Source organism: Ostrea edulis, chromosome 9, assembly GCF_947568905.1.
Source record: "Ostrea edulis chromosome 9, xbOstEdul1.1, whole genome shotgun sequence".
Lineage (NCBI taxonomy): Eukaryota > Metazoa > Mollusca > Bivalvia > Ostreida > Ostreidae > Ostrea > Ostrea edulis.
The window spans coordinates 39,214,640-39,226,943 of record NC_079172.1 but is presented as its reverse complement, the minus strand read 5'-3'; the positions used below and the strand labels follow the sequence as shown (position 1 = coordinate 39,226,943).

At 34.5% G+C, this 12,304-nt stretch overlaps 1 protein-coding gene across 1 annotated transcript in view; it reads right to left on the bottom strand.

Moving 5' to 3' along the window:
• Positions 1-345: 345 nt before the first annotated feature.
• Positions 346-12,304, bottom strand: part of LOC125659908 (uncharacterized) — a 34,289-nt gene continuing 22,330 nt past the window's right edge. Inside the window, exons 12-23 of the mRNA XM_048891705.2 lie at positions 10,772-10,789; positions 10,326-10,467; positions 9,627-9,748; positions 7,933-7,989; positions 7,739-7,753; positions 6,585-6,726; positions 5,745-5,860; positions 5,410-5,553; positions 4,648-4,856; positions 4,204-4,559; positions 1,019-1,260; positions 346-644 (exon numbers count right to left, since the gene is read on the bottom strand). Coding sequence (XP_048747662.2) covers positions 472-644; positions 1,019-1,260; positions 4,204-4,559; positions 4,648-4,856; positions 5,410-5,553; positions 5,745-5,860; positions 6,585-6,726; positions 7,739-7,753; positions 7,933-7,989; positions 9,627-9,748; positions 10,326-10,467; positions 10,772-10,789 — 1,736 coding nt within the window. The 3' untranslated portion in view covers positions 346-471. The remainder of the gene's footprint in view (positions 645-1,018; positions 1,261-4,203; positions 4,560-4,647; positions 4,857-5,409; positions 5,554-5,744; positions 5,861-6,584; positions 6,727-7,738; positions 7,754-7,932; positions 7,990-9,626; positions 9,749-10,325; positions 10,468-10,771; positions 10,790-12,304) is intronic.

Sequence of the window (12,304 nt, the reverse complement as noted above, 5' to 3'; positions counted from 1 at the left end):
CCACTCGTTCATAAGCTGATTATGACTCCCAAATACGCCATTACAAAACGTTATAAAAATTGACAAAAAGCATGTCTTTGCAAATTAGATTTCAAGATTAATAAATATAAAGCAAATGCTTGAAAAGTTGATTGCATTATATCAATATTTATAGTTGTGAGGTTAGATTTTCATGTTGTAAAGGTATTGAATAAAAAGCTGTTATTCTTCAGATTTTCTCGCTGGTAGAGGATTTGCATTCCTTGACATATCAATATCACGATTATTAGCTAAACGAAAATTCTCGATTTTACAGTAGCTTCAACATTATGGTAAAATCCATACAACGTATTGGTTAGCTAAATAGTCACCTAAAACAAGTTTTATTACTGATGATAACATTGCAGCCACATGTTTAACATACCGGTACATGCAGGCTATGTAAGATTTAAACCACACACGCAAATTCCTAGTGTATGAAAACGGTTCGCATTATATATGTACTTGCAAATGACACACATCGATTATTTGTTTGTCGTGCTGACGTTTTGTTTTTGCGTACACAAGGAAAATACCCATGGTTAGAATAGTAACTCCCAATGCAATGAAAAGCACAGTTCCTTTATCTGTCTGATGAGTGGGTTTGAACCTGTTCTGATGATTTTCTGTAGAAAAAGAAAACATTAAAATGAATGTGTTAATAAACAAGAGGCTCGTGTCCACACCGTTTGTCCGAACAGTTCTATTGGCAAAATGTACATTATGTGACATTCAGAAGTTTTCATTGAAGCTCGTCCAGATCACGTAATGCATGATGTACAAAAACTTTCATGGAAGATATGGGTTTATTTGAAGTAGAAATCAGTTTAAAAAAGTAAACATTTGACATATGTCGGAAAAACTTTAATAAAGAGCTTGTAGCTCTGGCCAACTACAAACAGTCAAAATAACCCCGAGTTTTGTGCATATTCAGTGAGTAAAACAGTGTATTCTTCCCCATTTTGATTTATTCAAAGACATTTTTGAATTGCTCCAATACCTTTCTCTTCCTTACTCTGTTCATCGTAAAGACCATCGAAGAAATTATCTACATCCCTTTTCATCACGTGATTATGACACGTGGTCTGACAGGCAGGAGATAGATCGTCCGTATGGCAGATTGTGGCATTACATCGCAAATTGATAGACGCTTGATTCATTGCATATTCGAAATACTGGAAGTAAAAAAGGCTTTCATGGACGTGTGTAGACAGAAGAGCAGCATTTGGATCAATCACACACCTGCAGAGATTATATGAACTATATGTACATGCACGTCACATAAATGAGCCTTTCTCTAAACGAAGTGGTTGATCTAAATAACGGTTTATATGGAAGGGATAGGCAATTGTGTAAAGAATAAAGAAATTTTTTGAATCCCCAATCTTTCATCCAAACAATTACTACATCGCCTATAAAGTTTAAGGATGTAAGGGTGAAGACAATTAACAGTGATCAATATCATACATAACTCAAATAAGGAATATAAAATTGAGTAGGGCAAACACGGATCCCTGGATATACCAGAGGTGGAATCAGGTGTCAAGGTGAAGTAAGCAACCCCTGTCGACCGGTCACCGTGAGACCTATATCCATCAAGTAATCGGAGAAATTCGCAATCAAAATCAGTGTTTAAAGAATGACCTAGCAATTGTTATGAAACACGTCAGACAGCATTTGACCCAACGACAGGTAGTATTGGCAAACTAGATTGTTATAACAACCACATAATTTGCGAAATGCTGACTTTAAATGAGACTAATGAACCCCATGTAACAGCAACTTGTTTATCAATACCCTGTCTCGATTTAAAAACTGATCATAAGTAGAGCACGCTCTAATGTACCGAATCAGTTGAGAGACATAAACACCATATACAGGTGATAATGGAATACTGCGTAAATATAGGAAGTTGAGATTGAGATGAGGCGGAAATCGGCCCGTTTGTCATAAAATCGAGTTGTTAGTTTGCCGTTAGCATCTACTTTCAATACCATATCTAAGTATAAAGCAGGTCTAGAAGATTCTGTGATGCCTTTTATTTCGAGTTCACTGGGATATATCTAATTGACCTATGAATGAAAATGACTATTGTTAATGGATAAAGCGTCGACAATATATCTAAATGTCAAGTTGAAGGCCAAAGCAAGAATGTCTCTCCTCGGGTAGAAACTTTTGAACAAATTCTGCCTCTTAAGAACATAAGAACAGGACAGCTAATAAAAGAGCACAATTCGTGCCCATGGGAATTCCAACAGACTGTTGGAATACCTGATCACCAATTAAAGACAATAAAGATACTGTTAATGAGGAACTCCAGCATCTTTTTGATATTAACTTAAGACTACTTGTGCGTAGAATCAGAGTAGAGTTTAGCAAAGTATTTCTTTAATGACTGATCACTAGATATGAATATTTCTTTTGGAAACACTGAATTTTTTGAGAATTTGTGATAGGATATGTATGTTATTGTGTATATGTCTTCGTCTGGAAAACAAAAATCGTCATTTGATTAACCAATGTTGAAGAAAAACAAAATGAGCAAAAATAAGGAATAATTAACGAAATATAGAATTAAATTCATTATGATGCATAAATATGCGTTTTGATATTCTTTATGATTACGCTCATCATTACAACAACGATGAAGGTTTAAGGAATAAATGTCTAGGTTGTTTACTTGGAATATATATATATATATAATCCAAATAGAAAGAGTTGATACCACACAATCATAATAATTAAATAAAAAAGGAGGAAAATATGCAGTTCCAAAATATATTCTAGTGATTGGAATATATTTTGGAACTGCATATTTTCCTGCTTTTATGTATATATATATATAAAAGCACTGAAAAGGCCACGACACTGTTGGTTATTTAAAACTCAAATTTTCGACGCAAATTTATCAAGAGACATAAATTACATAAACAAATAACACACAAAAACGACAAGTATCGATAAACTACATTGGTGAGAAGAGTGATACACTATTGTACTGAGTGATAAAAATGGTGGTGGTTACGTTGTAAAGCGTGTTTACTGACTATGGTTTAGAGAGTTTGTACCATGGTCGGGTCGGGATGAAAATAAAATTATTCTTGAAAAATTACAAAAATCAGAAAAATTTAGAGGGAAATCTTACAAAACAATGTGATTATGGAATAAAATGGTGGGAAGATAATGATATGGAGTGATTAAGTTCAAAACAATATTAGGTAGTCCGTACCATTGATGATTCGGATATGGTGAACAGCGAAAAATAATGATTGCCAGAAGAACACGATTAAACAACAAACAAAGTCAATCAAAGGACACTGATCTAGCATTAAAATCAACAATCGAATAGGTGAATGGGAGAGAAGTCTAAGGAAAAAGATTCAATAATATTTTTATTTTTCAAGGTAATATATTTTTCAAGGTCAGACAAATTGAAGCCGCATTCTAGAAATTCTGATATCCCAACATAAAGAGCTATGCGAATCTGAATTTATGTTGATTTAGAATAATGATTTTTGTAATTTTTCAAGAATAATTTTATTTTCATCCCGACCCGACCATGGTACAAACTCTCTAAACCATAGTCAGTAAACACGCTTTACAACGTAACCACCACCATTTTTATCACTCAGTACAATAGTGTATCACTCTTCTCACCAATGTAGTTTATCGATACTTGTCGTTTTTGTGTGTTATTTGTTTATGTAATTTATGTCTCTTGATAAAGACGCGGGTTGCGTCGAAAATTTGAGTTTTAAATAACCAACAGTGTCGTGGCCTTTTCAGTGCTTTTATAAATTTCTTTACTGGCCTTGTATCTTCTCAGATTCGACACTTTAAGAAAGTAGGGTGTTGTTGGGTTTTTGTGCTTTTATATATATATATATATATATATATATATATATATATATATATATGAAATGTGAAGATAACGAACAGTGATTAATCTCATAAATATATATATAAATGCAAGGTGAAGATGTAAGTGTAAATGTACATGTAAGTGTATGGGGTAATCATTCGGCACAGCGTATGCTTCCATTACATAAGTAGCAGTCACAATAGAAACAAAACAAACTGGACATTTATTCCTTGTATTTACATTTTGCAAAAGAATAAGGAACTAGTAAATTATTATCAATACTGACATAACAATGGTGAATGTAGATATGATAGAGGATTTACCCATTCCGAATGATGAAATATACCATCTGTGGATCGGAGAAGGAAGAGGGTGTAGTGTAGCAATCCGATAACTTCATTTTCAGATGACTGTCACTTATATCAGTATAGGCTCGCACATAAACTTTGTCTCCAACCTTAGAACTGTTTAGAGTCTTCGTTTGTAAGAATGAAGAATCCGAATAAAACTTTAGAAGAACAGGATAGTCACTAGGAATTGTGGGAAGGGGGCCGTTCGGAAAACCCACTGTACAGCTGACATTCATTCGGAATCGGTATTCACGGACAATGAAATGGTAGAATGAATCGTGGACAGCGTAGACCAACACGTTGTGGAATTCAATTCCATTTGTCGCATTCTGTAGAAGAGGAAAAGTTAAATATGGCTACATATATAATACAAGTACATGTATTGCGTTTCATTTGTACTTTGTGTAATGTGACTACCTTTTCCGTTGTTTGACATCCTGCGTAATTTTGTCTGAAGAACAGATAACTTCCATCAACATGTCCTGTACAGTTTTCATTATCACTGCCGAGATATATATCGCTGATGCTAAGATTCGGATATTTATTACGTAAAGGTGGAAGATAGACAGAAATGTTCCACGTATCATACAGACAGTCTACAGACGCAATGGTTTCTGGAATAATGCCTGAAAAATGTCAACATACGTGCAATATGCAATCAAACTATCAACTGATTCACTGATCAAGCAAAATATCCCAGGCATTATGTACCCAACAGAGAAAAATTAGGTGTGAACGTTCGGTAAACAACACATCAACACTTTCAAAATAAAGACGAAATGTACGGCAAATTATTCTACAAATTAAATGTTCTACAGGAAGATTAATTGATTGATTAAATATTGTTTAACATCCCTCTCGAGAATATTTCACTCATATGGAGACGTCACCACTGCCGGTGAAGGGCTGCAAAATGTTGGCCTATGCTCGGCGCTTATGGCCATTGAGCAGGGAGGTATTTTTATTGTGCCACACCTCCTGTGACACGGGACCTCGGTTTTTGCGGTCTCATCCGAAGGACCGCTCCATTTAGTCGCCTCTTACGACAAGCAAGGGGTACTGAGGACCCATTCTAACCCGGATCCCCATGGGGATCTACAGGAAGAACATACTAAATGAGATCGTAAACCTCCATAATTCTTTGATAATATTGTGATTTCAGATGCCTTGTTAACTCACCAGTGGGGTTTTCACACGAGTTTCCGGTATACCCATTCAAACACGTACATCGGTAGGCCTCGTAGGGACTATTCTGATGACACGTACCACCATTCTGACACGGATTGTTGCGACAGGTAATTTTTTGTGCTGTCTGTACTGGACCTACATGAAAACATGGATGTAACTTACATCAATGTCACCAATTCTTCTGTAAATGGATATTTCTGATTTCATTTTGTTTTCATTTCCGAAACGATATTATTTACAATTTGTCACTTCCGGTTCAATGTCGGAGTACACGAACTCTTTAAAAAGTAACTAAAACGTTTGAGAAGAAAAGAATGTGCACAAACCCTTGCAATGAAGATTAACTACTTCGATACAGATGTACGAGGAAAGAACACATGATGACAGCACGTTTGATGAACAGTAGATACGTTCTGTTCGATATCGATCGAAAGCAAAACCCCTGAAACCAATCAATCAATCAATTGAGTTAAGTAGAATGGTCGAGTGTGACGTAATATATAGTTCCCGGGCGCAAAATAAACTAGGAGGAATTGTTTAGCACACTAATACTGATATCTTTCCTTCCATTTTCCATAGTTTTTAAAACATACTAGGGATCATCTTTAAAGTGGACAATTAAGAGTTACGGTACATAACAATCACCTATATGTATATGTGCTTCGACCAAGGAACAGTGTTGTGAACATGATAGTATGTAAATTAAGCTTACCAACATACCAAATATCAAAGACTTATGTCAAAAGACAAAAAAGTAATGGTCCGGACGAAATAAATGCCCAAATTTCTATTATTTGATTTTTACACTAAAGGTTAAAGGTAATCAAACATGGTACGCGACACTGTCTTATCATGGTATACCATCATACCAAATATATAATGTTCCCAAAATTCTATCATTTGACCTTTACATAAAAGGTCAACGTCAAAGGTCATCAAACATGGTACGCGACACACTGTCTTATCATGGTATACCCACATACAAATGAACGCTAGACAAAATTATAAGTTTTAATCTTACACAAATTAGATATGTCTTTCCATTTACTAAGGTGATTTCTATTATTAAGCGATGGGAAATACCAGTAAAAAGTAAAATAAACAATGCAAGTCGCCCTTATATATAAGGATACATGTAGTTATTAGCGACAAGGGACAGACAGTACCTGGTGTATGTGTCGTATGACAACCCCTTCGCCTGGCACAAAGCCTCCCCAGCGTCGTTCGTGAAAGTATCGAAGCATATTTCCTCTCCATTAATCTTTATGTGTCCCCCGTACGGAAAAGGAAAAAAACTGTCCCGAAAACCTAGTAAAATCCAAGTCCTTAAAGTATGCTATTTTTCACCTTATGTAACTGAATCAACATATTAACAAATTGTTTTAAAAGACGCTTGGTACAAACGTTTTACAAAAATGATGAAAACGAAAACTAATCCATGTTGATATCAGTAAAAGGAATACAGGCTACGTTAAAAGGTGAAGATAACGAACAGTGAAATGTAATTTATTCCCATGATTTCTCCGTTACATTTGTAAGTGATGAAAATTTATTGGGAAGGATAATATATTTCAACTTTTAAACGTCATATTAGAAAATTTAAAAGTGCTTTATTTCTTTTGTTTTTAGGAATTTTACATTTGAAACCAAAAATATATATCAACCCATCATCCATCTATTTATTGTATCAAGTAAAACATCAACTGAAAAATAATCACAATTTATTAGGATATAGTGTAAAATTCAGGCACGAGAAATAAATGCTGAAAACGTTTAGTTTATTGTAATTTCTGTGAATATAAGATATAGGGGTCAATGTTTACCCAAATCTTAATATTATGGATTTCTTATATATAGGAGTTATGGCATTGATCACTGTTTGTTATCTCCATCTTTCCATATAAACGTATAGTCAAACTAGAAGTCAAACTATGGAATTAATGTGTGAATTGGAAATGATATGAAAAATAGTGTTATTATGCTCTTTATCACCCCTGTAATCTACACTCGTGTAAGAGACTTATTGCTTAATGTTCTCCTCACAATGATACTATATTTTACCTGATTTGTGTTCAATATACGCTCGCTTGAAAAAAATCTTGAAAACTACGTGGTTTGATTATCTGGCGTTCTTAAACTCCCACAAAGGGATTATTTATTACAAACCTGTAAATGATGCAAGTGGATGACTATCTCTAATTTACATTTTTTTTAAATGGGGTAACTACTGTACATGATATGAATCACACAAGGTATATAAATGATATATAAAAATTATAGATGCAGTAACATGACAATAAAAACGTGAAAAAATACTTACCAATCGTGACTCCACCTATGAAAATAAAGAAGACATATGAGAGAGAGAGAGAGAGAGAGAGAGAGAGAGAGAGAGAGAGAGAGAGAAAATAGATGTTCTATCTAAAAATCTTAGTAAAAGTCAGAATTAATGTTGCAGCCTATATATTCCGACAATGTTTAAATGCTTTTATATGCTTTTTGTGCTGTAAGTACCTGGAATGGTCATGGTCGTTATGCTAGGCGTCGTTGGTGGTATGATCGTCGTGTGTGCTTCAAATTAAAATCAATATATCGCATAATAAATAATCAAGAAAAGAGTGCTACCACATCCTTATGTATCACCAGTAATGGCAGGGACCTACATGTATATATAGGCACTGCAAAGTTTGTTTGTAATTAACAAGTTTGGATGCAATACTAGAAGTATATTTGTAGGAAATTAAGGATGTAGACTTGAACTTCAAATATGGTGGACTACAAGACTGAACTCCTTTATGACGAAGAATTGTATTTATGTTGACGGCATCTATTCCTTGTTAGTGAATTTAAGTTTAAGGAAACTAGCAGCATGATTTGGAAGGAATATCATCCATAACCCGCGGTGGTTTAAAGATTCTGTGAAGGATAACATCCATAATCATAGGACCCAGTCTATGTTCTGGCGTTGAAAAATCCAAGTATGGACTAACTTTTGGTTCTTCAAATAATATTCAAAACTCTTAATGGAACATCGACAATGTCTTATCTTTAACAATATTCATTTCCATTTATGAGTCAATTTCATGAAAATGTGAAAATAACGAACAGTGATCAATCTCATAATTCCTGTAAGGAATACCGGTACAAAATATATATGTAGAGTTGTGCAAACACGGACCCTTGGGAATATCAGGTACCTAGGATGAGTAAGCATCCCCTGTCGACATCAGGTGCCTAGGAGGAGAACGAGTCCTCTGTCGACTGGTCACACCCGCCGTGAGCCCTCTATCTTGATCAGGTAAATGGATTAATCCGCAGTCAAAATCAGTGCATATATCCCCTTGACCTCGAATTAAAAAACACCACAAAATTTTCGAAATCGGATTCATATTTGGAGGTTTTCTGAACATAGACTTTAACGGCAAACTAACGACCTAGATTTATGACAAACGAGATGACCTATTTATCGTCAACTTCTCATATCTAAGTAGCAACATTTATAATTGCGTATTGATAATGGTATTCTTTTACCAGAGCAGTAGATATATACACGGTGAACATTTTATGTCTTAGGCGTAAGCTATTGATAATAATATTCATTTACTATAGTAAGGGCTTTATACAACGTGAACACAGTAAATCCTTAATGTTGTTACTTCGATTTATCCAGAATAGGTTGTCGGATACCAATATCTACAAAAGCAGTGATTAATACAAAGTATAGGATAATTGTTGTTGTATTGCTTGTGGGAGTTGTGAGATTGATCGTTATTTTCACCTTTCATTGATAAGATCATTTACTCATAAGAGTAGTACATATATACATATTTAACATAGCAGGTATTGGATGTTGTTATTTATATCATTTACTTTTAAAGCAGTGCATATATACAAAATCTTAATATATTTATATTTCCAGTGTTTCAGCCCTTGATATATTTACGAATCCTAATGATTCTCACTTCCTCATGAATGCTCTACAGTTGAAATAATGTTAGTATGAATCTTGCAAGTCCTATGTGGATGGGATTTCTTACAGAAAAAATATAATAAATTTTTTTTTTTTTTTTTTTTTTTTGAAAATGCATGAGGGTATGAACGGCAGGAATTAGGCCGGCGAGAAGCATCGCATTTCATTCCATCGTGTATTTTGAAACCTGAAATTTATTTCATAATCAACACATGTTGTTGTTATTGATGTCACTTACTGGAGCAGTGGATGTACACAACTTTAACACAGTAGGTCTTGGATGCTTGGATGTAACAAGATGTCAGGTCAGGTGATGAACAAAACATGTCCACGTACGGCAAGTTGTTGTCAACAAGTGCTCTAAACAGGAGACAAAAGGGGTTGAGAGTATCATATATAAGATGTTGAAATAATAAATCTAATAACACCTCGTTTAAATGTTATAGTAAACTTTTTTGGCTTTACGAGGGTTTCGTACAATCTTACTAATGAAAGAAATGATATGGAGACGAACTTACTTGTACGATCAAGTTATGACCTCCAATCTCACATACACTGTACACGGTACGTATATGATAAATCTGATCGATAATATCCATTTTCGAACTATAGAATGTTCTTTCAATTCGAAAGACAAGTGAATGATAAAACGGCATGCTTATACAAACGATGTGCTGTTATAAACATGTTGGGGATAATTATCAATGCTATTTGATGCAATGTCTGGATAGCGAAGTCTTATAGAATTTGACACTGCTTTCAACAATCAGAAGAAGTAAGATCGTTATTCGAATTGAAGATTGGGAATTTTGACTTAATATGTTCCAAAGTTTTCCTGGACCGAAGCTAAAATTTGAATGAAAAGAAGTCTACAAAGTATTCGGTGTTATTTGGACTAGAGAGTCTTATTCGGACAGCTGCAATAATCTATGTTTACCTGTCGTAGGAGGCGTATATAAAGCCTTTAGAAGTACACAATGCCTTGCCAGCAGTTGATGTGAATGTATCGTAACAAATCTGATTTCCCCAGGCTCTCACCCTACCGGCTCGTACAAAGTCAAATCTTACAAGAAACTTCACTGTGAAAAAGTCAACGAAACATGCTTTAATCTACATGTATCATAAAAATAAGCCATGTAATGGTTACGAAGTGCCATTGGAAGGTCTAGAACCTAACCCATGATGTCTTCTAAGTTCCTCATGCACAAGAAGCTAATGATTTGCAATGTTGGAATGACATTATTCATTTTTAATTAAATGTTTAGCAGTTGGATAAAAAAATGCACATCCCATTTCTTTCTTTTAACTATTAGATAAAATCATACACAATTAATTTCTTAACTTTAGCAGTTAGATAAAAATCATACACAATTAATTTCTTACCTAATTTTCTTGTTGATGCTGTAATTAAGAATGATATATAATTATATATATATATATATATATATATATATATGATCGATTGATTGTATCTTGCTTAACGTCTCGCTCGAGAATTTTTCACTCATATGGAGACGTCACCAAGACCAGTGAAGGGCTTCAAATTTAGGCCTATGCTCGGCGCTTACGGCCATTAAGCAGTGAGGGTTCTTTAGCGTGCCACACCTACTGTGACACGGGACAATCTGATTAAAACCAGATCCTGAGATCCGCTCACTTAGATCGCTACACTAGGATCTGACGTAACCCCATATAGGGTCACGTCCGCATGACCTTTTGCTTGGAATATTCATGAGAACTCTCAGCCAGTCAGATTGCACCATACAGACAATGATGGCTATTTAGGCGGTTCCTGGCAATACGTAAACAAATTGCTATAATCTCTCTCCCACGAAGTTTATTCCACACTGTAAAATTGTATATTCTCGCATAACGAATTTTAAACTTTCGCAATAATGCCTAATCTATTCCGTTCATACAAACAACAAAACGCACGATATGAAATATACCCAAATTAAATTAATTGTGAATTTCGATTTATGTATGAATAGGGATGGGTACAATTTGAATAGTTTTCAAGATGGTCTACTTAAATAACGCGAGGAATATAACGCCAGTCGACGTAAACGGTGCATTGTGACGTCGCATCTAGCTGCGATATGTTTTCTTTCAAACCAAACAATCGCAGCCATTTTCCTTGAATTGTGAACTCCATCGGGATTTTTTAGTGTTTGAATGAAAGAAAACCTGCAGAGAATAACAGACGTTGTTTAAATCGCATGTTTTGACAGGTGTGCAGTCGTCTGTCAAACGAGCAGCCATTCTTATTGCATCTCTAACGTAAATAATGACGCAAAGGTTCATGGGAGAAAAAAAAAGTTGGTATAAATCGACAGGGTCAATTTGATTGGCTTAACGAAAGGTCATGCGGACGTGACCCTATATGGGGTTACCTCAGATCCTAGTGTAGCGATCTAAGTGAGCGGATCTCAGGATCTGGTTTTAATCAGATTGGACACGGGACATCCGTTTTTAAGGTCCTCTCCGAGGACCCGTGACATTCACACCTGATGCCGAGCGTTTGGCGATGGAACTGTCACTACCCGTTTTAACGACTTGGGTCTGTCGCGGCCAGGATTCGAACCCCGGCATATATATATATATATATATATATATATATATATATATATATAATTCAATAAAAAGGCAGGAAAATATACAGTTCCAAAATATATTTATATTTAAACATATTTATATTTATATAAATTATATATATTTAATATATATTTATATTTAAACATATTTATATTTATATAAATTATATATATTTAATATATATTTATATTTAAATATATTTTGGAACTGTATATGTTCCTGCTTTTTTAATGAATTATTTTGACTGTGTGATATCAACTCTTTCTATTTGGATTATATATATATATATATATATATATATATACATGTATGTATATTGAC